The following is a 24,865-nucleotide window of genomic DNA, read 5'->3' as shown; positions in this document are numbered from 1 at the left end:
TTGGCTGGATGCCTGTTTGCTCAGACATCAAGAGAGTAAACCGCGTGGGGGGCCCTTTTTTCCCTTTGGTTTGTCAAGAGCTCACCTGTAAGGGTTTAAGAAAGCCAACGATCTCCCCGTTTCTACTGGGCCTTACGAGCAGGTGTGTGTGCCCTTCACTGCCAGGCAGACTCTTGGATTTCCACTTCCTCTCTGGGCCCTGGGCCTAAGCCCCAAAGCTACTCCTTTGCCTTCTGTTGTTTCTTGGCTCAGAGCCAGGCTGAGTGACCTTGAGGAAGCCACATTATCACCTTTGCAAGCTATACGATTGGGATGAAGGGGAACCGTGCGAGACAAGCTGGCAAGTGCTCAAAACTCCTGTGAGATCTGTAAACTGTGGGTCCCGATGCCACGTTGCCATACTTGAGTTGTGCATATTTTATCTTCATAACGTGTTCCCCCTAGAGTTGATCCCCTTCAACTCCTTAATCATTTCTGTTGCTCGTGCTGAATTCCCTCAAGTCTAAAATTCTTTTCTCCTAGAGCTGCAGGAGTCGGAAGCAAACAGTATTCCAGATGCCACTTTCCACTCCCAACATTACAGGATTTACAGAGGGGGAGTGATCATCTTGCTAATGGCTTAGCGGCATAAAGATCCCATCAGTCAACAACATTCAAGTTTCCGCTCTCATCCGGAGGTCAAAGCTTCTGGTTCTCCCAGCTCATTATCCCAAACACTGATCTTCCTCCATTTGCTTTCTCGCTCACTGCCTCCGTGAGGTGTCTCCCTGTTGGGTCAAAGGCCCCCACGTGGTGCGGTCACCTCTGAAATTAAAAGGGGGAACACACCTCCACCTTATGCAAACGCGTACACAGAGAGCAGCCCAACGATCCTCACCTGAATGTTAGATTAGTCAGCAGGCCATTAGAAATGAATCTAAATGATGTAGGGCAGAGTTCAGCAAGAAGTCATGAGATAAAGGAAACACACGGGGCCCGGGCTGATTAAAAAGATAATTGGTTGTGGAAAATAAGGTTGGGTTCCAGCCAAGACTTTGTCTTTGACGAAAATAAACCGACGGATCCAGTACAGTCGTGTTGGGGGAGTCAGCTGCTGTGCTTTTGGAGGAGTTGAGGAGCGGGAACAAAGCAACAGTTTCAAAGTGCGGCCCCGACTCCCCCTCTGTTTGTTTTTCTGCTCATAAACATACAAGCTGTTTCCTTTCATCTGTACAGGCTCACACAAGACGGAGAACCCACAATAGGTTTCAATCAGATTTACAAATGGATGTGCAGGATGGGGAAGCCAGAGAGATCTTTTGGCCTAAGAAAGGGTCTCCATGTCCCCGGCTAGAATTAAGAAAACAAACAACGACAACAACAAAGAGAAGTCTCTCTACGGACCTGAAAGGCCAGCCGACTTACCAGTGACAAAGAAAAGAGAGGCCTCTCTTACCTGAATTGTTAAAACCCATAAAGGTGTTGGAGAGGCCCCACGGCAACACGGAGAGGTTTCATCTCCGCAGAGGGAATGGGAAAATTTTCCACGGATGGCGAGATACAGGGGGGCTGACAACAGGGAGGAGGAGGGGAGGTGGGGAGCGATGCCAGATACTCGATTTGGGCCTGAAACCATAACTCCAAAGGTTCTGTGAAACTACTTGCCTGAAATATTGTTTTGATAAATAAGCCTATACCCTTGTGGAATTGAAATCTCCAACTGTTCCACTGGCACGGACATCTCTGCGGTGACAGCACATGCCCCAGATTGTGGAGTTAACTTGAATTAAATTTCAGATGTGGGGGAGCTAAGGGAGGGGGTGGCGGCAGTGGGAGGTTTATGAACAGTATGCTGGGGCTCTGATGTTGTCATAACCAGATGGCTTCAACTGTATCAGTTAAACAAAAACAAACACGTCCAGAAATAATATCATAAGGACAGGAGAAGCGCTGAGCAGCCTCACCTGTACCCGAAATCCTAACAGCTGTGTGCCCACAGTAAAGCCCACATTGGAAATTCCAAGAATATTGGGAAATCCCAAAGAGACCTTTGTCCTGACAGAAGCTCGGTGCCGGGACTGCCTCCTCCCCGAGGACATATTCCCTGAACCACCGGCCCCCAGCCCCCCAGCTTTCTACGAACCAGGAGGAAAGCAAATCTGAAACCGGGCCGGTCCTCCTGGACTCTCTGAAGAACAGGCCGGCAGAGGCCTCTTTCTAGAGCTTTGCTCTCGCTTTTCCCTAAGAAGGAAGCTTTCACTCAGATCTCGTACCTAAACTTTTCAGAAATGGAACTTCCTCCGGTTACTTACATAAGCTCTTCAGGGCACTACATCAGAAGAATTGTGGCTCATGCCAAGACACGCTCTGAGGCATGTCACTTGACTTCCCTGGGGGTCCACTCCTCTTTGCTATAGAACGGGGAGGTGCTATCATCACGTGGCAGATGGGAAGTGAAATGCTGTACGTGAAGGTTCAGCGAGAACAGGAGAGCTGAGCGAGTGCAGTGGCCCGAGAGGCCATGTGGGTAGAGGTGTGCTGGACCCCTGGGCCCGTGCGCCGACCCGGAAAGTGAGGATGAGGCGGCACAGGGCAGCGGCCACAACACGGAGAACTGGGCACTTCCTCACGTGACACTCAGGAGGAAGCTGAGTCCTACAACGGAGTGGCTTCTAACGAGCAGATCCTGTGCTCGGTTATACCGATACCAGAGCAAAGCCAGTCCACTCTCGGACTGGCAAGGTCAGTGGAGACTGCGAGACCTGCAAGGGCCAAAGTCACTGGAGGGAAAGGGAGGGTGGGATATGCTGAGTCGCCCGTCTAAGGTCAAACAGCACACACCTCGGCCACGTGGCCAATGCATTTTCCAGAGAATCCCACCGTCCTGGCCTGTCCGACACTGCTGTCAGAAAGGCAGAGGAGCCCCGGAGCGTTCTTGTGAGCGCACTGGGAATTCGGGCATTAACTCTTCTGGAAACACATCAAGGCAGTGACAGAACCAGTCAGCGATAATAACTTCCCTTTATTTCATCTCCACGTTCGTGTCCCCTTGATCTTTTTAGAATTACCTAGGAGAAGGGAGACTGGGACTCAGGTGTTAGAACACGTAGGGCATAGCCCCCTCCCGTTACTTGCCTCGGCAGAGGTGGGAGCCTGATCCCTCATTAGGATGTGGACTGTGGGACAGATACTCAAGACGGACAAGACACCAGGAGATGCCGGGAGCTCACGGAGGAAGCTCGAGATCAGGGAGACGCGACAAATCCCCATCGACGGACATTTCAAATATCTCTGCAAGTTAAGGATCAAACGAGGCCTTCGAAATCCCTTACGGAATTCAGACCCACGAAACCAGCCAGGTGAGTGGAACAAAAGACCAGAGATACCACACGGTACAAAATAGTAATTATTTATATTTTCAAAAAGAAAAAAATTAACATTTGGAAGTTGTCCCCTGTAGGAAAGGGGTGAAGTGGAAGGGACGGGACTGGCTCCTCTGCAGGTGGCAAGTCAGGTGCAAACAGCTGAGCAATCTGGGCTGGGATTCTTGTCACACGGCATTAATAATAAAATCTCCTTTCCTCTTCTTTTTGTTCTGTTTTTGTTTTGTGTTTTGTTTTTTTAGAAAAGGGGGGGGGAGGGAGGAGAAATAAAATCAGAGAAAAAGGCCAAAAAACATTTTCCACAATATCTAAAAACCGAGAACCACGGTTCTTGTCAAGACAGTAGGAATTCTGGATGAATTGTTTTTTCCAGTTTCCAACACCAATAAAGGTTTTTTGCAAAAGCCACCACATCAGACACTCATCTTCCAGCTCAGATAACCTCCTTCCCCTTTCGCCTTCACTTGTTTTTCATGAAAGGATAAAAGGATGTATTCCGTTCTCGCAAACAGTAAGTGCTAACAACAAGAGGGCTCTGCTGACACTCACACGGTGGTGAAGAGCTTTCACAAACATCCGAGTTTCCGCACAGTTGGATGGACTACGATTTCTCTCAACATAAATACTACCTGGGATCCACAAACTGATTTTTGAGAAATTCTGCAAAGATCCTTTCTTCTTGCCTTTTCTTTTCCCTTCTCTTAAAACTAAATGTCTTTTTTTTTTTTTTTTTTTTTTCCTTTTTGCTCCAGGCACCTGACGATTTGTTCTGCTCAGTCAGATGCAGACAGGTTTCTCCGAAGTGCCACCGCCGGGACGTCCTCAGGGTCGGCGCCTAAACTGAATCCCCACAGTGTCAAACTCGGCCGGGCCAAAGGGAACACAGTGACGCAGCAACAGGGTTTTCATTAGGTTGGACAGCCCCAGGCCCCGGGCCCTTCCCTCCCCCCGTTTCCCCCAAGGTTACTTAGTGCTGTTTTAAAAGTCTGGGGGCCACGATGCAGTCTTTCGCCCCCGCAACGAGTAAAAGCTCCACAGATCGCGCTGTCTACCCGGTGGTCACGGGCAGCAACAGCGGCTGCTGCTTCAGGAAAATGAACGGAGTCTTACAACAGGCAGGATCTTAGGACTGCTTCAGGCGCTTGCGTGGGGGTCCCAGGAAAGGGCACTGTGCTGAAGCCAGAGAGCGGTACGCCTCAGCCACCAAGTGGGGATGTGACACCACCATCGACTTCCACCCAGAGGTCTCCAGGACATCCGAAGCATGACTAGGAGGAACGTGGAGAGACGGGTTACCAAGGGCACGCGAGCAAGAGGGAGCAAACAGCCACCTGGGCGGTCTAACTTCCCGGCGGCCACCGCAAAGGCTGTCTCTGCCGAACGCTTAGGCAGAACCCTTAATGTACGCTGAGTTCGTCAGACAGCGGGCCGACGGGTGACCGGGCTGTGGCTGCTGCGACTCTGAAATCCTGGGTTTTGAGCCCCTCTGCTCTCAGATACAAAAGGTGAGATGTTCCTCAGGCTCTTCTCTGCTTTATCAATGCTCTTGAGACTGCCTGGTGACGCTGCTGATACACAGAAAGAGCAAGGACTCTCTCCGTCAGGCAGCTCTGAGCTTCTGAGCTTCCGTGTGGCTCTGCCGTTTTCTAGTCCCTGACCACAGAGCAGATCACGGCCTGGGGCCCGATGGCTCAAAAAGGAGGGGATCATAACCACACTCTACGGACCGGTTAACATCTAAAAAGCACCACGCCAAGTGTCCAGCACAGAGCGAGCGGTCCCTAGAAGGAACATTTAAGGGTCTCTTCTCTCCCACTTTTGTCACGATTGGTCAACTCCTTTGAAACAATCTTATAAACAGACTTAGTGGAAGCGGATTCCTGTTTTGGGGCATTTTCTGTGCCGAGTAACGTTCACTCATCTACCCGGCAACCTCTTAGACATGCCCGAGCCCAGAACTGCTGTTTGTGAGGGTTTTTTAAGGCCTGCTTCCCCTCTTTGGGTTTTCCCTAACTTTTGTTCTCTAACGGGTGAGAGAGCCAGGACATGCCCCACTGAGAATTACTGCAGAAAGTAATACGGCCAGGTCACTTATCGTTCGGGTGAAGGAACAGATGTACCGGAACGAACACTTCTTTCTCTAAACGGTATTTAACAACCTCAACTACTGATTACCCCTTCCGTTTGTCCCCATTCCACAATCCACTGTTGGATGCATTTTACTAACTCCTACAAAACATACTGGGGTCCTCCCAGAGATCTACATGCCCTCTATTAAAGCCTTGAGTGTGCAGCGAGGACACTGCTGTTTGGGGGACACAGCTTTTCCAGGCCAGCAACTTATCGTTTTCATCATTTCCCATCACTGCGAGGAAGTAAGATGCCTCACTCACCAATCGCATTAGCCCCGGGAGAGCAAAACCATCTTCCAAACTGTCAAGCTGAAGGGAAAGATGAAAACCCTCTACTTACTACTAAAAGGGGTTAATGAAGCTACTTGCCCGTTTTCCTCACTAATTCAAAGTCTTTCTCGTCTCTCTAGCTACCCCAACTATCTTGAAAGAACATCTTTGAAGATGCCAACTCACTAGTTGATGAAATCCACTGCCTGAGTTTTCAACTGATCCGCGCTGTGGAGGTCAGCCAGGATGAGAATTTCTGCGGCGTTCTCCACGGAGAGGTTACTGCAGAGGGCATCCTCACACATGACCTTCAAACGCTCCAGGGCATACTGTAAAACACAAGTGCCGCGGCCGTCAGAGCGGGAACGGCTCCGGCTGCCGCTACTGAAGCCGTTTTCTTCAGCTGCACCATCATGGATTCCTGAATAAAACCGCACGGCCCGTGAGAAGGCTACTACTGCAATTATAAGACATAACCATGCCCCCAAGGCTGGAATGAAGACAGCTGAAAAAATGTGCCTGGCTGCCATTCAAGTCCTCAAGTCTGCCTATTAGAAAGATGGCAATTACAGAGTAGACCCCCAACCTCAAGTTCACCCTGCCCCGAGTAGGATGCAAGTGTTCCTTAGACCACCGCCACCCACCCTCCCTTACCACGAGGCATAAAACTCTGCTTCAGGCCAACAGGACATCACGTTTGGCATTTCTGCCATCCTTTATTCAGAGCCAAACTAGGGCGAGGCACAGCCCTTTCTACGCGGGCACTGTCACCAGCCCGGCGGGGAAGCCCAACGGGCCCATCAGGCTGTGAAAAGGAGCCCTGCGGTGACTTTCAGCAGCGTCTGCACCACTAGTTGGGCCTCGATGAGGGTCAACCCAAGGCCTCCTTTGAAAGAGAAAGGGATAAATGGGTCCTCTTTACTGGGGCTGAAGTCAAGATTCTCAGGGCAGAAGGACAAAGTAACAGAGACCCTGGATCCTGTTCCGATCTAAAAGCTTCCTATTTTCCAGAGTAAAGGGTATAAATTCACTTCCCAGAGTAAAGGGTATAAATTCACTTCCCGGAAGTGAAGGTCTAGGTTAATACTGGGCACATCTGACCTAGCTGATCTGTTCTGATGCCGCTGGACTACGTGCTCTCAAATAGGAGATTATGAACATAACTAAGGAACTTCAGCAGCGAGGAGGAAGGGATAAAAGGAGGCACAAAATAAAGTGTAGTTAATCAGTTCACAGGAGAATGGTTTGCTTTACGGGCAGCCACAGTCTCCGTATAGGTCCCACCTTGAGGACCTCAGAACGCAATGACACAACACTCCTTGAGGCCGAGTCGTGGCAGTCAGACCAAGACAATTTCATTTTTACGAATCCTGGGTGAGGAGGCATATCTGTTGGCACTGTGATCTCCTGCAGCCAAAAGAGAGTTTTATTGGTTTTGGTGCAGCTTTAATTTTTTACATTTGAGTAACTGGAAAACAGTTTCCATGGAAAACAGGAATGACACTAGACAAGCAAGAAATGAGGTGGCCGTTTTTGTTTTAAAAGGCTGCAAAAGGTTGAGTAGATGGTTCAGTCTTTATACAGTGCTGCACAGAACATTCCTCTTACCCTTTCTCGATGCCTTCTTTTAAAAAGGACTTTTACCGTGAACAATTCTGATCCCTACTGCATAATTAGACAAAAGTAGCCATTCTTGTCCCTTAAGGGACAAAGTTTTTTTTTTTTTTTTTTTTTTCTTAATTATGCTTCTGAAAAACCTGCCTAATGGTTGTACTTACCCAAGAGATCGAAATTGTGTCTCCCAGGCCTGGCCGACGTGTTTTGTTTTGTTTTTGGTCTAATTACACATGTCCCCAGGAGACTGGAAAGGCTCAGAAGAAGCTGTTTCAGCCTCTTGGGTAAATTCTAGATGTTTAGATCCTTCCATGAAGGATTTCTTATTCTGTTTTCCTGAAGCTCACAACAAGGGGCAAAGGTAAAAATATTTTAAAATAAGCTTGGAGCAGAGACTGTCTAATGGGAAATTCTGAATGGAATTTGAAAATGCACCTTCGCTTACTTCTCATTCACAAATTTAAAGCACTGCTGCGATTCAATTACTTTATCTTTTAAAACTGTAAGTTAACGGCACTGTACTGAAAATACCATCCACAGAAGGTCAATTCAGGCTGATCCCCACGCTCCGTGCGCTCACAGGGGCTTCCCCGGTCGGCTCTCTGGCCGAGGAGCAGGAACGGACACCCCAGGAATGCCGCAGATGTCAAACCCTGGCTCTGAGAATATCCACCGCTGAGCCTTGGTATTTCCATCTAAAAAGTGGGCCTTTTGATACTACTCGTCCTTACGGGAGCTAGAAGACGAGAGGGATAAACAATCTGGTGCGTGTAAACTTCACCGAAAATCAGAGGGCGGGTGAGGCACACTCATTATAAACTCATGTGTATTAAAAGCTGTGTCTTCTGTTTCCCCAGAGTTCACAGTGTGTATTTCTTATTGCCTCCACTGAAAGCAAGATTCCTGTGGTCAGAGCTGAGCTGGCTAGACTGGGAGGGCATGGCATGTTCACAGTGCTTAACTGTATTAATAAAATCTCGAAAGGTTGATAAGAAGGATACAGCTATTATTCAATCGTTTTCATCAGTAGCACCGATTGGGTTTACAGGCCTCATCCTCTACAAACACTCCGAAGAGCTGATCAATAAAGATAAAGCTTCCACTGTAAAAACAAGTACTTCCTCTGTTCCCAAGGTGCAAAGCAAGGTGGAAGGAGACTATTCCTATGGGCCAATCCCGGGAAGGCTCTAGTGCCCTTCGGTCTGAACCAGCTCTGCCCTCGGATGGGTGCTGCAGCATTGTGGCAGGAAGCGGCAGCACTTCCGGCAGGGAACTGTCCTTCTCACAGGGTCTACTGCTGGCCAGGTTTAAGGCCTTTTAAGGAAAACTTTCACAGGATGAATAGCCACCCAACCCCCCAGCTTGTATTTCCTCAGACCACAGGGCCTTGGAGGACAGGTTACCGAGCTCTTTCTGATGTATCTACACAATGAAAGTCAGTCTCCCAAAGTGTGTTTTGGGGGCCAATAATCCCCACCGGTCCCTGAAGGAAAGGATTCCAGGGTTAACTAAATTAGAGAAATGCTATCATATTCTTTTAGATAACTCACAGCGCACATTAACATAGTAAACATTCTGAGAAATCCTGCAGTGAGACAGCAACACACAAAAACCTCAATTTGACTTGTTTAAACTCAGTGCTTCATTAACATTTCCCCCCAACTTATTTTGAGAATCACTGGCCTGTTTTGGTCATCACCTTATTTCCTTGATTCGAAGATCCATATTTTAATTTTCACACTTCAATAATTCTCAAATTGAAGTGTATCTTACAATCGACACACATGTTTATTACAGTAGTATTTCTTTTTTCCCAAGGAGCGACCCATCATCTCGTAATTCTGAATATGGTGTATTTCAATAAATACCTAGGTAAAAGTTGAAAATGCCAACCACGACCCTGAGCAAAAGATTATTCTCTTACTGACAAAGTTGCAAAGAAAGTTAAGGAACTCAGGGGAGGTAGGTGGGTGGAAGGATGAAACCGGTGACAGAGGTGAAAGAGTCTGCTTGTCATGATGGGCGCAGGATGACTTACGGGAGTGTTCAATTATGGGACTGTACACACGAAACTAATATAACACTGTATGTTAACTAACTGGAATTAAAAGGAAAATAAAATCACTCACTGTTTAGAAAAAAAAAAGTTAACAAACTCCAGAACACTTCATAAATTATAAGGCCAAATCATAAATCCAAATGTTAGCGTTACCTAAAACTTCAGTATCACTGTGCTTATATGTAATCACAACAGTGAAGGGAAGAGAGGTAAACATCAGACTTATCCTTTTTTATAATCAGGGTGACCATGTAGTTTCCTTCATTCAAAGCAGGACACTTTGAAAGATAAAAAGGGTTCTACCAATAATTGTGTTGGCACCCACGTGTAACGCAGGACTGTCCTGGCCACACTCAGACACAAGTTCATCTGATGTACTATGTAACACAGCCGCCCAGTGATGAACTCAAAAGGTCACAAAAAACTCCTCCTCTTGTGGTTTTCTTGTCCTTCCCTTTCTTTTCTTTTGAGAGAGAGAGAGCGCGCGCACATGCGTGCATGTGCTGGGGAGGGGCAGAGGGAGAGAGAGAATCTTAAGCAGGCTCCGTCCAGACCCAGAGCGGAGCCTGACGCACGGCTCAATCCCATGACCATGGCTCAATCTCATGGCCATGAGATCGTGACCTAAGCCAAAATCAAAAGTCAGGCCCTTAAGCGACTGAGCTACCAGGCGCCCCTATTTTTCTATTCTTATCTCACCTTGTCAGCAGCTGCCAGCAAATCATCAGCCATTTTGTCGAGGTTCGGAGCCTTCCCCGTGTAAATGAAGCACATCATTTCCTTAAAAACTTCAGGCTCCACATCATTGATTTCAACCCGATTCTATGCCAGAAAAACTAAAAATGAGAAACATTCCAACAGAACAAAACCCCCAAACAATTTTCATGACTTTAAGCTCCGGTGGGAGTAAGGCATGTATCATCTGAAACCTAACACGAATGGGCAATCTCTCTCTGCCCTACTTCATGAGAACAGCTTTTCCTCCTATCCTATGCACCACCTTTACCCTCTCAAATACAAGAGTTGTTTTTGGTTTTGTTTTGGTTTTTTTTTGGACTTTTTCTGAGTGGAAACACCTGTCTAAAACCCTCCCTCCAAACTGGATGATCCACCTGGGACACAGTGAGTTTGCTTTACTTAGAATGCTTCCGGACCACCTCTCCCTGCTCTGAGAAAGTGAGAATGCTACGCCATTTTAATAACACGACTGGAAAAATAAATCTGGTGTCAAATTAGGAAATCATCTGGATCTAGCCACCTAGCTACAAAGACATATCTTCATTCCGTCACATACCTTTTTGCTCTCCTCCATTTCATGTTCAAACATGGCACTAAAAACTGGAGAACGAGCTACAAAGTGAAAGGGGAACAGAGACAGATAAGGTTATCACACTGAAACCTCTTGGCTCTTCTGTTATGAAGAGACCACTCTGTTTCCTGTCCCATTGCTATAGGAAAAGGGTCTTAGCCTCAAATTGTATCAGAATAATAAAATTCCTTTCTTCTTCTATTATACCAATAAGCAAATAATAATACATAAGGGGGAAAAAGAAACCAATACTTTCTTCTCTTTTTCTTTTTTAAATGTTTGTTTATTTGAGAGAGAGAGAGAAAGAGAGAGTGCATGATCACATGCATGCATGCAGAAGGGGCAGAGAGAGAGAATCCCAAGCAAGTCTCACACTATCAGCGCAGAGCCTTACATAGGACTTGGTCACACGAACTGTGAGATCATGAACTGAGCCGAATGCTCAACCAACTGAGCCACCCAGACACTCTTTTTTTTTTTTGCTCTTTAAAGCTTGTTGTGAGTTGTTGAACTCACAACACTGAGATCAAGAGTTATATGCTCTACTGACTGAGCCAACCGAGTGTCCTGAAATGACTTGCAAAATAATTTCTCATTAGCTCCATTCCAACCACTCATTTGAAGCAAATGACCTATGCTGGATGACAACGATCTCCTCTGGGTAGACGTGGGGGTTCAAATGGAAGATCCTTCATGTTTTAATACCCGGATTTTTGCCTGAAACCATGACACCGACTTTCTCCAGTTCCAGGGATCACGCGGGCAAGGAGGTCAAGAACAGGGCTCGAAGGCATCCATTAACTAGAAGAAGTGCATGCTTGTTGATGGCAGGTTGTCTGTTCCTTCAAGCCATGCACTCACATTAGAGACGATAATGCCCCAAAGAGGCAAAAACAATCTTACAACCACTTGTGGCCCTTCAAAACTCAACCCTTCCTGACAAAATCTTAATCTTTGGTATTTACTGTCTCCCATTAGGAATAATTTGTTTTTTTTTTTCCCCTTGGAGGACTGGGGATAATGAAAAAAGGTGAGAAACGGTGTTCGAGGCCATGCCCACTGTAGTCTAATGAACGTGGACAAACAAGTCCACTTAATTTCAACCATGAAAGTGATAAAAGGCCTAAAAAAACTCAGATTTTATCATGTTGCCCAATAAATCAGAGGTTTTGGCAAAAGCTGAGACTACCAATCTCCACCTGAGAGGAGGACCAGACAGAATATATAGTAGAACTCTGAGCTAACAGGTTACTTGAACGTTGGCCTACAGTTTCTGTCCACAAGAACTAATTTTGGATCTGTCATTTTCTAACCACATTATCTTGGGCAAACCACTCAACCCTCTGAGACTCAATATTTTAGTCTATTCCAAAGAGATATTCGTTCTCATTGCTTTTATTTCAGAAGGCTCATCAACTGTAAGGTACTAAAATACTTCACAGAAGTTGAAGATTAAAGGGTTGGTGCTTTTAGTAAAAAGGGAAGGGTCCGAGCAGCAACAGGCTTAGAGGGTCTTCGGTGGCTAGACAGAAACTGAGGCTATGCGAATAAATAAAATCACTTGGGGGGAAGTAAGTAGAGGAAAAGAGAACTGAGGCGGACCCTTAGGGACACCAGTGTTGACAGGGATGCGTGAAGAAGAGGGAGGCCACGTATCAGAAGTAGCCAGAGCACCAGGAGGAAAAACCAGGAGAAAGGAATCAAGTACTATATGAACTAAGGAATCCCTCAGATTTAGGAACTAGCAGGTCACAGAACTTTGGAAAACTGCTTTCGTGGCATGGAGGTGAACTGAGGATAAGTGGGAGGAAAGAAGTTGAGACAGTAGATGTGCTAACTCAAGAAGCTCAGCTCTATTTAAAGAGAGAGAGAGAGAGAGAATAAATGAATGAATAACTAGAAGGAGAAGCCCGAGCCTGTCTGCTTCCAGGCTGGGGGTAAACAGGCAGTTGGAGAAAGAGAGACCCAGCAAGGGTATGACTGGCAGAGTGAGGCTTCTGAGAAGGCGGCCTGTGATACGAAACAGAAGTTGAAAAGATAGGCTGCTTTGGCCATAAGGAAGAACACCCCCCCACGGAGAGCGCAGGGAGAAGGCAGGTAAGGCGACAGACAAAAGCGGAGGGAGAAGGGCCTCAATATTCTCTCAGCAGCGGCAGCAGCGGCAGCGGCAAGCATCTCTTTTAGGAGCTGGAGATCGAAGGAGACCAGTAAACAGTCTGAAGTATCTATTGTTATGAAAAAGAAAGGGAGCGGTGTATCTGCAGAAGAGCTCCTGACGGTGCCAAGAGCCTAGCCGAGCGTGGAGACGCTAACCTAAGAGTTAATGACTTCCTTTGGCAATACACGGTAACACCTAGTTGCGAGCAGGAACAGGAAGACGGCTGGATTGAGCCAGACTGAGGTTTTGCCAGGTGTGTGTTTTAGAATGATACTGCCGAGAGTCTTGGTAAGAAATTTGCTGCCTGAAAGTTCACGTGACTTCCTCTTATGGCTTATGGTCTGAACAGAAGTTTGTGGCTGACTGCTATGCCTTCGTGGGAGGTGAAGTCAGTGCTGCCTTATCAGGGGCCGTTCTGTGTCAGTCTTTCTGGTCTTAAGGACCAAGGGCCTCTTATGAGAGCAAGACCTGATCTTCCATGTCATTCTCATTCTCCTATAGCATAGTCTGTGCTGCAGGGAGGGCTAACACTCCAGGGCTGGGGGACTTAGCCAGACGGTGGTTTGGTCCTGGGTCCAGAATCTTCTCCGTTACATCCTAAGTCCCTATCTAGGGGCTAACACCTGCTCTTTACCGGCGTTTTGACATCTACCCTCTAGGTACAAAGGCATTCAATACACATCATCATCCACTGCTCGACAGTGGTGACCTAATATGGACAGTAGTCTTCTGGGTTATGACGACTCACGTTCCCCACCATAAAAAAATACATCTAGTTGCAGTTTTTCTGCACCAGTTCGAAAAAGTGATGTTATTCAAAAGGTGATTATGCAGCCACGGTTTTTCTTTGTTTCACCAAAACTAAAGCTTCCCATGAATAAATACCAACCTGCCAAGATAGCTTTGTGAGCCTGGAACTCCTGGCCAGCAACGCACAGACAGCAGTCTGTGAACCGGGAGTTCTCCCACAGTCCTCCCAGCTCATCGGCCAGCCGGCACTCAGGGACCTTCACCATATTCATAGTGTTCTGGCCAGAAATGTTGACGGAATCTTGCACCACACTCACCTGTGAAAGACAAGGAAATCTAGTCCAAAGGTTCTGTTACCAGGAATTTTCTTCCCAGCAGGAAGAGAGATGACTTTTACCTCGATGCTGTAGTACATTCAGATACAAACGTTAGTCATGTTCTCTTGAAACCACCTCCACAAATGAAGGCTTTATCCTGTGGATCAAGTAATTTCCAATCTGCCGCGATCATACTTACTCTACACCATCCTAAGACGAGAAGCACAAAGCCCCACAAATCTCCTTCTCCTCCAACTGCTAATAAGCTCCACCTCCCCTGCCCTGAAAACCTGGGCAAAGCCACAGGGCGGCGGGGGGAAGAAGACACGGGGGAACGGGGACACTGACCTAAACATGTATTAAACCTCAAGTATTTACCTTATTCTGCCTTAAGCAAAAGGTCAAATACAAAGAACTCCTACAGAAACTACCACTTAAAACTCTCGAGAAGCAAGAATCTGATAAGCCTGAAAGCACTTTATTTTAATGAGGTCTGGACCACGAAAATAAAATGCAGCCTCTATTGGGCCTGGTAAATAATTGGCGCTTCCTCATAGAGGTTAGTCTAATAAACAGAACTGGGCTTGGGAAGGTCTTCCCCAGCAGTGATAGCTGGGTGGGTAGCCCACACCATTTACACGCTTTTACTCGGTCCTTTGTGACGATGACATACAAGATGGCTGGCTCCAGCTAGACATGCACTTACTGCTCTGGAACAGAATGAGGACCACAGATTGACGGAGGGATCCAACCCGCCACGACGACTTCAACAGCAGCGTGCTTTAACTAGCTGAATGAACTGTTCGGCCTAGATAAAAACCCAAGTAACTTCCAAATGGGTCAGTGAAACTCAGATAAATCTGTTAGGATACCAAGTACAAGAATCTATACATCATACAGCATCCCAAAATAAACGGAAGCTACCAAACTGAAGGTAAGACCGAGCAGATCCGTCTTCTGCCTAACAACCACTGCTATGCCTCATCTCCATCGTATGCGGTTAGGAATGTTAATATAAAGCCGAATTCACAAACCTTGAGAATCGGCTCCTCACTCTTGCTACTGCTATGAGTTAGATGAGAAAGACAGCTCAAGGAACATCCTAAATGACCCAAGTTTCTCTCACCCTTCAAGATGCAAGTTACCCCTTAAATGCAGTCACAAACCCAGAGGTAAAATGAACGCCCCATCCAGGTGACCCGTAGTCTCTTTTGCACAGGAGTGAGATATTTACTATCAGCTCAAGAAATTTAGTCATTTGTTTAAAACTAGCCATTGTGATCTCCAGCAATGAAGCAGCCAAGTTAATCAATTATGAATGTACTTAACGTTTGTAGCACATTTATCAGAGCCAGATTATAACGTTATTTTAATAGCTCAGGACCCAGCACAAACTACCCCACAGAGATTCTCTCTTGCCCTAAGACCTCTAGTTTGGTCTAGCCACTTTCTCATACTAACACCAAAAGTAGAAGTTTCCTGTTTCCAGTCATAGCCTGGAAATACAGATTTAAAAAAAAAAAAAGAAAGGAAAAAGAAAGGAAAAGACCAATTAAATCCGACTTCCTCATTGGGAAAGGCTGGAACGTCTTGGGATGGTCAATGAAGGGAACGGAGAACGCTTCTGGCAGTGGGTTCCTAAGCTTAAATTAAACCAGGTTGACAGGAGCCCAGAGTCATTCACACTTGATGGCGATTTACTAGACTGGGTAAAATGAATTGGCTAGAGCTAAGCTGAATTCCGAGCTACCGTTACCGGCGGACCCTCTGCTGGTTGGATGTGCGCTTGGTAATGAGGGAGGCCCAAAGACTATGACTTGTCTCGCTGGGGCCATTCCTCTCTCCAGACACAGACAGGAACACAGCAGGAAGGAGAATGTACCTTTACTGTCTGAGCCAGACTTGTGCTGTAGATATATGGATGCCTGGAGTCTCCAGAGCTCTGAATGTCTGGCACCTCTCACCAACATTAAATACGCTTAATTAAAAATAAATTTTAAATGGCATTCACAAATGAGTCTTCAGAGTCCAAACTTTCAACTCAGGAAGGGATTGTTTTCCTCTGCAAACGATGATGCTAAAATGAGACCATTTTGAGAAAAACTAAAGATTTTTTTTTTTTTTTGTTAATGCCTGTGAAGTCGACTATGGAGACTCATTCAGAATTGCAGCTGTGAAGATGACGTGACGGTGACATTTATGTCGTCTTAGAAATGACTGCATGAAAATGTCTCAGGAATATATACCCCTCTATGTTTCAAGTTGTAAACGGGCCTCACTTTTAAAGTCGATTTCTCTTCTTAGAGAAGAAAATTCCATAAAAGACTAAAGGCTGTGCCAATTCTTGTACATTTTATCTAAACATAAAAAGCCAAGGTGAGACCAATGGAAATGTATTTTGAAGCTTCTATATAATGATAACAACCAAGGAAACAATAGGCTGCCGCACAGAGATGGTCTGTAGCAGCAGCATTACTTCTAATCAAAAGACTGGCAACAATCTAGACACGCGCCAAGAAGAGCACGAATAAATAAACTGTTGCATATTCGTTCACACAGCACACTACTACAGAGCACTAAAAATGAAAGAACCCTAGTTATACCCGCCACATAAAGACATTTTAGACACACGATGCGAAGAAAGCAACGTGACCTACGTGACCTGCGTACATTCTGACACCATTTTTATCAAGGGCACAAACAAGCAAACCTAAACAGGTCGCTGTTCAGGCACACAAATGAACAAGGGGATGATAATGTACAATCTGAAACAGATCATCCTCTGAGTGGGGATGAGGCCCAGGGGAGAGGGGAGAAGCACACAGGCCAGTTCCGAGTTACTGGTGACGCTGTTGGGTCGGGTATTAGGTTTACAACATTATGTTTATAACCTGTAATAACGTTACATATTAAATCATTTCCGTAGGTCAAGAGGACTCAATATTGGCGTTATCATACAGTTCAACCAATATCTCCAGACCATCCACTAATAAGATGATAAAAAAGAAAAACAGACCCACATAATTTAAAATTTGGTCAAAATACATATTCCCGGGCCATGAGAGGATATTCTATGTTTGAGAAGGAAAGTGCTATTTTAAGACTCCACTAGGGTCTAGATAGTTCATATTTGGTATTTCATTCATATGGTGTTTCACATTTCAACTTTAATTGCAACATTACAGACAGACACCGGAATCTTCTGCCTGTCAGAGGCACACACAGTGAGAGAGGGATATATGCATTTTTATGGTTTATAGCTATCCGTTTTCAATATAAACAGAGAGAAGAATCAATAGAAGCTGAAACACTTCACGGAGATTTTACTGTGAACCAAATTATTAAAGGGAAAATTAAAAGCGTACAGCCTCCACGAGCCTTTCATCGCCAAAGTAGACCGTCTCTGTTAAGAAAACGTGGTAGAGCCCACGCTTCCTCGGCCAAACGGCATTCGGCTCCGCGTGGCGCCGCGTGGCGGACGAGAGGGGGGAACGTGCAGCTGCCACGGCCCGACACTAATTTGCTGTACAAGGTTAGGAAAAATTCCCTGACCTCCCTAGGCACTGCTTCTCCCCCCAGTAACGCGAAATGAAGGTAAGAGAACTAATCCGGCTCCGAGGATTGTGATGAGAGACAATTCAGGGAATGCTTTGAAAATGCTTCCAAATGCGTTAACTAAGCCATAGCGACTTGCAAGAATCGTCCCATTTCCTAATAGACAAGAACATCACTGAGAGGTGAACCCAGTGTGGCGCATTATAAACGAGACTGCTCATTCAGCGATCTAGTTTCATTTAAATGTTCATTAACCGCTGAAATAAAGCCCAAAGACAAACGTGATTCTCAGCCTTTCACCTCAGGATTCCCTCGTGTGGCCTCTAGGAACAGCCAAAAGAACCCATGGAACAACCGTACTTTTGTTACCAAGATGCAATAAGCTCGTTTATAAATAATCCACTGACCGATAGGAGGGAAGTACCCAGGCCAAAGGCTGAGTGACGAACGGAGCGGTGGAAGACTCATAACCTAAATCTGTATGTGGACATCGACTGCATAAAAGCCTCTGAATAATAAAAAAATACTAACTAAACCAATGATACATAAAATAAAAATATGAACCAAATACCGGTTTATAAATAATCCACTGACAAAAGGGAGCGACAGGTCAAAAGGATAGAGTGTGCAGCAAAGAATGATGTAGCTTTGAAAAGCACTAAGAACTCAGATGAGCTGCAGACATTTTTAAAACCCACACATCCAACACCCCCCCCCCCCCCCACGCAACCGTCTTGCAATGCTGAATGCTACTAAGTCCGCGGAGAGCCTGGGAACAGAAACGAGTCTCACTAGGCACAAGCCCAAGTATGAGAAGCAACACTCAGCACCTGTGGCCAACAGAGAAGTGTGAGCGGAACAGATGGCACACCTGGTTCGATGGGAAGAAACCGATGGCATCAGCAGAACTCAGCAGACGTTTCCCTGTTCAACATCTCCTCATTTCCAAAGTGTCATCTCACTTCCCTTCGAAGTCAGTAAGACAAATCTAAACTTAACCACAGGATTTCTCCTAAGAGAATTTCATATGGGGAAGTGAAGGGAGAGAATTTCATATGGGGAAGCAAAGCCTTGGACTTAACCACAGGGTAAGAGACTGCCAAGTGAGGGCAGGCCAATTGGTTTCCAAATCGAGAATGGCGATACAGGGGTTGGAGTAGCTGGAAGGGATTTGGGGGGATGGGCTGGAAGGGGGAGCAAAGCAGAAGAGGCTGGACCGACTGTGGACTGGAAAATGTGGCAATAAAGGTTGAGGCTTTGCCTAGAACACCAGAGGCGATATTTAGAGATTTCTCTTCTTTCAGAGAACAGTTCAAAGACTGGCTTTCGTTTCCAAAAGAAAATAGAATTTTCCACTATTTTAAAATCTTTCTGAAATATAGGTCTCTAAGAGAGGTAACACTAAATTGATGGTCTTAACGTTTCATAACATCAAAGCTCATACAAAACCACCTAATTGTTCTCATTTTTTCACCAGGGCAACTGAGCACGATCCGTAAATAATAGGACTTACATAGAATACAAATTTCAAGTTCACAGACAAAAACAACTGCAACATTTTATGTATTTACAGAGAGGCCATCACTCTAGTATTTCCTTCTTTTACTTAGCAATGAGAAAGGAGAGGAGGTAGCTATTACGCGACTATTTATGTATTTAGTGCAGTCCTTTAATAAACTATGCGTCCATAGTTTTCTAATCCCCAGCAACTACTCTGCAGAAACACTCCGCAAGCTGTGACCGGGGAGAGAAGCTGGCGACTGCTGGCCAGGCCTCTTCCACAAAAGGGCAGGATTCCGAAGGGACACCCTGCCCCACTGCGCAGGTGGTGATAAGCCTTTGGACCTGTCGTTAACTCACGGTGTGAACCTACCATTATGACAGAGCACATTGGCAGTCGGGGAACTTGCCTGCACCCTCCCCGTGAAAACACAGTGGTCACTCTCAAGTGGTGCCGCTCAGCAAGTGGTTCTTGACCATACAACGCATAGGGAACACAAAGATCCCATCCGACTGGAGGCTTCATTCGTTTGTGACTCTGAGTTTGTGAGGATCTTAAATACACTGATAATGGCATGAAATGACTGACTAGTATATGCTTATTAAAGAAACCACTTTCTGCCTCACTCTCACTTTGGGATTTTTACCTCAAGGCTTCTCCTGTAAACCCAGAAAGGCTCCTGGGTCACTGGTGAAAGAAGGACCCTCCTGGCTGACTACACGGAACTCGCCTAGCCAACCACAAGTTAGAGAGCTATACCTACCCTTCACCCTGGAAAAAATGGTTCTCACCTTCCTAATTTCACAACCACTCCAGCAAGACAAAGTGATATACCCAACTCCTGGCAAGAGTCATCCAGTAGAGCAGAAAAGGAAAGTGATTTGGAGTCAAACACAAGTAGCCTTCCCACTTAAGAAGTCGGAAAGGGTAACGGGACAAATATATATATTGAGTTGCTGGCCCTTCTCCTCGTCTTGCAGCACCGGCCCTTCCAAATTCTATCTGCAAACACCCGCAATGAAAAAGCCAGAATCCTGACCCAAGCAAGTCAAAAATCACTCCTACCAAGATGGCGCACCATCTTTGTTTTTAAGAATGGCAACGAGCAGAAAGCTGAGGTGCCCAACAAGCCCGAAATCACGACAGTTTCAATCACAGAAGTAACGCTTGGGTTGCGCCACACCACTTGGGGATTTTTCTCACTCTCCATCCCTGAAACAACATAATGAAGCCTACCGATTCCCAGCAGGTCTGGGGATTGCTTGTCTCACCGTGGGGTAAAAGGACTCACCTCACAGAAAAGGGTAAGCTTGTCATCAGGGAGAAGCCCGTTGGCCTCATCCAAGAGAAAATCTCTACGGATGAATTTTTTGAATCCCCAGTCTTTGCCTTGCACAAACCTATATGCCCGTTGACTCTCTGGAGTAGGAAAAAAAAAAAAAAAAAGTCATATTTAGGGTTACTCAGAACACAGATCAAATCTACAACTTGTCTGTGTATGAAGTTGCTTGATGTGAAAATAAAGAGTTGCATGAAGAGCAGAACATTTACCCATAGCTTTGGTTTCTTCTCCCTTGGCATTCAGGATGGAGAATTTGAATTTTGCCCGAACTTCACTCTTTGGACAGCTGACCAGTAACAGGTAAAGTGACAGGTAATCTTTGCTTTCTTCATCTAGCCCTTTTGGGTTTACTCGCAAACACCTGCCCAAAACAGACAGGGAAAAAAATATAGGTCAAAAGCATCCATGTTTGTAGGTTTTGTGATGTGACAGGAGATACAAAACATCTATTTCTTGAGAGAAGAAGATGTTAAGAGAACCAATCCAGGCCCCATAGTGGGAGATTCTGATTCAGCAGAAGACTACTTTGGGAACCACTATTTGGGAGCAACCTGAGTCACCTTCTAAGGAGTAAACAATAAAAATAGAAGGGCATTCTAGAATCTGACACCACATCCCTTACATCTCTGCCTCTTTCCTCATAATCTCCCAAATCACTCTTTTCTCCCCTGAAAACATTTGAAAATTGAGCCTACTTCCACTCTGTTCTAATCCTCAGTCTCAGGAAAGGCTGCCCCTTCTTTGGTCAGGACTATAGTGAAGCCATGAAAAACACAACGTTGTTGAGCCCTTTAATATCACCTTTGGAGAGAAAAAGTATTGCAAAGAAATGTGTGAACAGCACATAATCTTTTACGGACATTTTATCAATCTGGCAATAATATTCTAAGACTGAAATAAAGAAGGCAGTATGGAGGAAGCACAGACAAAAGCAAACTCCCATTCCACAGGATAGAGTTCCAAGCTAGGCTTCCAAAGAGAGTCAGAGATGACAATCTGTTGCACTGAATCAAAACAAATTTCAGACAGAATTTAATAGGTTCGACTGAGTTAAGTTGTAAATGTCATTAGTTGATCTGCATGTGGTTCACACTGCTCCTACCACATACAATCCATAGGCCAGATGTATCCTTAGGCCATGCCAGTGTTATGGCACCTCTCTCAAACAGGTGGCCCAATGCAGTGCCTCTCTAGGGTGTGCATATGCCGTATACATCACTGTATGTTGTGCTCAAGATGCAAATTTAAACACAACGCCTAAGAATAAAGCATTCTCTCAGTATCACCTAGTAATACACTGCTTAATGTACACAGCCAACAAACAATGCATGGACGGAGAGTTGTTTAACTCTTCGCTGGGTTATCAGAGATCAAAACTGGTGGCTCGCACACGTGTTCCGGTCTTTGCAGCGAGCATATGGTTGTATCCTTAGCTGCCTCAAGGGGACACGTGATTTGGATGGGGCTGACCTCCACGCTCCGATCATATTCCTCTTGCCACAAAGATTAATTGAGGGAACACAAACCTAAACCAGTCAGTGGATGTCTGACGTATTCTTGGCCACACAGTTAATTCAAAGAAAGTTCAAAGACTTTTGTCGAATGGCAGGTGTTACACCTGTGGCCACTGCCACTCATCCTTCAGCCACAAGGGTGAAGCCAGACTTCAGATGTTCAATAGCGTGGACAGCAGAGAGAGATGGGGTCCTTAAACTCACTGCTGGGCTGCTGGGTCCAACTACCTTCCAAACCATCCTACACCCCGGGCATTCTGATTGCCTAAGCAAATACATCTCCTTTATTGTTAAAAGCAGGCAATTTAAAACTTGAGATTTTTTTTGGGCTAACATCTGAATTTCTTGCTTTTCTCGAATCAGAAAATATGTCAACGGTCGGCCCTTACTCCCACATAGCTACAGACAGCTGGAGCTGAGCGGCCACCACCCCTTTCAGAAGGACGCTCACTCATCTGCCAAGGGGTCAACGCTCATACCGTATCGTGTATGAGTTATCATTTACAACACTGGCCCTCCTTACTCATTTATATTACCCTACAGCCATTTGAGTTTGCTGGTCCCTGACATAGTCATTGAACTAATTCAACAAATGTACAGTGAACACCTATCATGGGCCAGGCACTGTTCTAGGCGCCGGGGAACACGTTAGGAACAAAACAAAGTCTCCACCTTCAAGGATCTTATATCCTAGCTAGGCTGTGTTGTAAAACCAAGAAAATGGGCAACTTTTAGAAAAATTTTTATAGCTAGATATGTTCTTCCTCACCATTTCAGTTTATCATTGGCTCCTGATGAAAAGGTTGAACTTTTAATGACTTCACCCATTTCCTCCCGGCAAAAGCTAAAGTTATTGATGGTCCACATGTAGGAGAATTTCACTACCTTGATCTGTTGACAGAAAACCAAGAAGCAATTAAATAGGAAGGAGGCAACCTAAAACACAGGCTGAAGATCAAATAATCATTTCCCCTCCCTCCCTCTGCATGATTCCCTCTGCATGATAGGAAGATAGCCCTGTCTGGCCAGCATGGAGGCTCAGCTTTTTCTGTCCCTCACCCACATCTTAAGAAATCTCACAGTGACCAACTGCTTTCATGACATTTCTCCACTTCTGAGAAACACTGGGTGGAAAGTGAGAAAAACATGGACAGGGGTGGGAAAGCAGATAATAAAGCCGTACCTAAAATGAGCCTTTGCTCAGAGCAGCGTTTGACAATTGAGATGTTGATGCCACTGCCTGGGGTTGCAAATCTCAAACCTGGTTTCCTGTGAGTTGCCCAAAGAGGAACACATTTCCATCAAGGTGGATAGAAGTGGATCTAGTTTCAAAGATTCCCCCCCACCCCTCTTTCAAGCTCCAGTGAAAAACACTGGCCTAGGACATGGAGATTCATGAGGAAAACCAAGGAATGGAAAGCTGACAAGTACTTTTTCTATCTGCTATTTGACAGTTATGTCCTAGAGAAAGCAGGAAACCCAGTGAAGAAAAGAAACCTTATTCTTTTCATGCACCAAAATCCTCCCAAGGTACAAGATTTACAGAGTGAAAACATGAACCTACCTGTGTGTAGCACCAGCTTTCAGCTACGGGGCCACTCGACATTTCTGCCGGAGGTGGAGGACTTGGAACCCTTGACATCGCCAGTTTGAAGGTTAAACGAGATCTCCAAAGTCAGGGGACAAAGATTTCTGTTACTCTCTTCACCCTGGTTGACCCAAGAAGCATGAGGATTTTATTAGATTAATGGCATACTCTCCTATTTCCGTTTGACCTTGCAGACTGGAAACTTTGTCTCCTGCCTGGAATGCTCTACCTTATCATTCAAATGGCTCCTTGGCATTCAATGCTAACCTCAGAGAAGATCACCTAATCTCAAGCAGCCTACTAGTCACGATTCCGTCACTCTATTTTAATCTTCTGCCCAATCCCTAATATTATCTTACAAATGAATTTACTCAAAGGGCACAGAAAATACATTCATGAAAAGGCAGCCAAAGAGCAGCCAGCACAGTGACCACCACATACAACTTTGCCACTGGCTCCTTCCCCAGAGGGCAAAAATACCGCATTCCTAAAAGACAATGACCTTGTTACCACTCTAACTACTACCGCATCTTCTACAGTTCAGTGCAAACTTATTAAGGGTAGTCTTCCGTTCTTCACCTCATTGCTAGCTGCTCTCTCAAAGGGCAACATTTACTTTCTTGGATGTGTTCCTTTCTCTGCAGCAGTAGAGAGCTCACATACATACTCCGTCAGTACCCAATTTTCCAAATTCTTCTCCTTGCTGTTTTCTGATCATTCCTCAATCTTTCTTATTAGATTCTCTTTCTCCAGTGCTATTCCCATGGCTTCATTCTCAAACATTTTCTCAATCTACATTCTCTTTCATTTTATCCATCCCCAATGTCAAATTTCTGCCTTTATGCAAATGATGCCCAAATCTAACTTTGACCCGTCTCCTAAGCCTCAGACCATTTTCAAGTAACTGCTATACATCTCAGGGTGTATACATCACAGGGTGTCCCCAGAGCAAATAAAATCTAAATCAAAGTTCTCCCTTTGCAAGGTTTTTCAAAGCACAAAACCATTCGACCATGGGTGAATTTGGTTATTCATTTTTGAGAGAGAGACAGCGAGCATGAGTGGGTAAGAGGCAGAGAGAGGGAGACACAGAACTGGAAGCAGACTCCAGGCTCTGAGCTTTCAGCACAGGGCCCGACGTGGGGTTCGAACTCACGGAGCGCAAGATCATGACCTGAGCTGAAGTTGGACACTCAACCAACTGAGCCACCCAGGAGCTCCTGTTTTTTAAGTACAATAAACAAAGCCAAAAAACAAACTGAAAAAAAAGAGCTTGTAGTGTGTGACAAAAGGATAATTTACAAATTGATATATACATTTTCGACAAAATCCATAAGACAAAAGCCAACGACCCTATATAAAAATATTGTTCACAAAAAAGGAAATAAAATAGC

The 24,865-nt window shown here is 45.5% G+C and overlaps 1 protein-coding gene across 4 annotated transcripts in view; it reads right to left on the bottom strand.

Moving 5' to 3' along the window:
• Nucleotides 1–2,981: 2,981 nt before the first annotated feature.
• SPOP (speckle type BTB/POZ protein) overlaps nt 2,982–24,865 on the bottom strand; it is a 66,900-nt gene continuing 45,016 nt past the window's right edge. The window contains exons 1-10 of one of the 4 annotated variants that reach the window (XM_086687038.1): nt 23,448–23,589; nt 23,067–23,152; nt 22,653–22,774; nt 20,579–20,730; nt 20,319–20,446; nt 13,794–13,971; nt 10,732–10,787; nt 10,137–10,259; nt 5,951–6,093; nt 3,373–4,630 (exon numbers count right to left, since the gene is read on the bottom strand). In XM_086687038.1, coding sequence (XP_086543164.1) covers nt 4,486–4,630; nt 5,951–6,093; nt 10,137–10,259; nt 10,732–10,787; nt 13,794–13,971; nt 20,319–20,446; nt 20,579–20,730; nt 22,653–22,750 — 1,023 coding nt within the window. In that variant the 5' untranslated portion in view covers nt 22,751–22,774; nt 23,067–23,152; nt 23,448–23,589 and the 3' untranslated portion in view covers nt 3,373–4,485. Of the gene's footprint in view, nt 3,048–3,372; nt 4,631–4,659; nt 5,804–5,950; nt 6,094–10,136; nt 10,260–10,731; nt 10,788–13,793; nt 13,972–20,318; nt 20,447–20,578; nt 20,731–22,652; nt 22,775–23,066; nt 23,153–23,447; nt 23,593–24,865 lie in introns of those variants that run through there. The other 3 variants (XM_086687040.1, XM_086687037.1, XM_086687039.1) reach the window with 3 other exon arrangements.

This window comes from Puma concolor, chromosome E1 (assembly GCF_028749965.1).
Source record: "Puma concolor isolate L17-30 chromosome E1, mPumCon1.1.hap2, whole genome shotgun sequence".
Taxonomy (NCBI): Eukaryota; Metazoa; Chordata; class Mammalia; order Carnivora; family Felidae; genus Puma; species Puma concolor.
The sequence above is the reverse complement of the archived record's forward strand: the minus strand, read 5'-3'. Positions and strand labels throughout refer to the sequence as shown.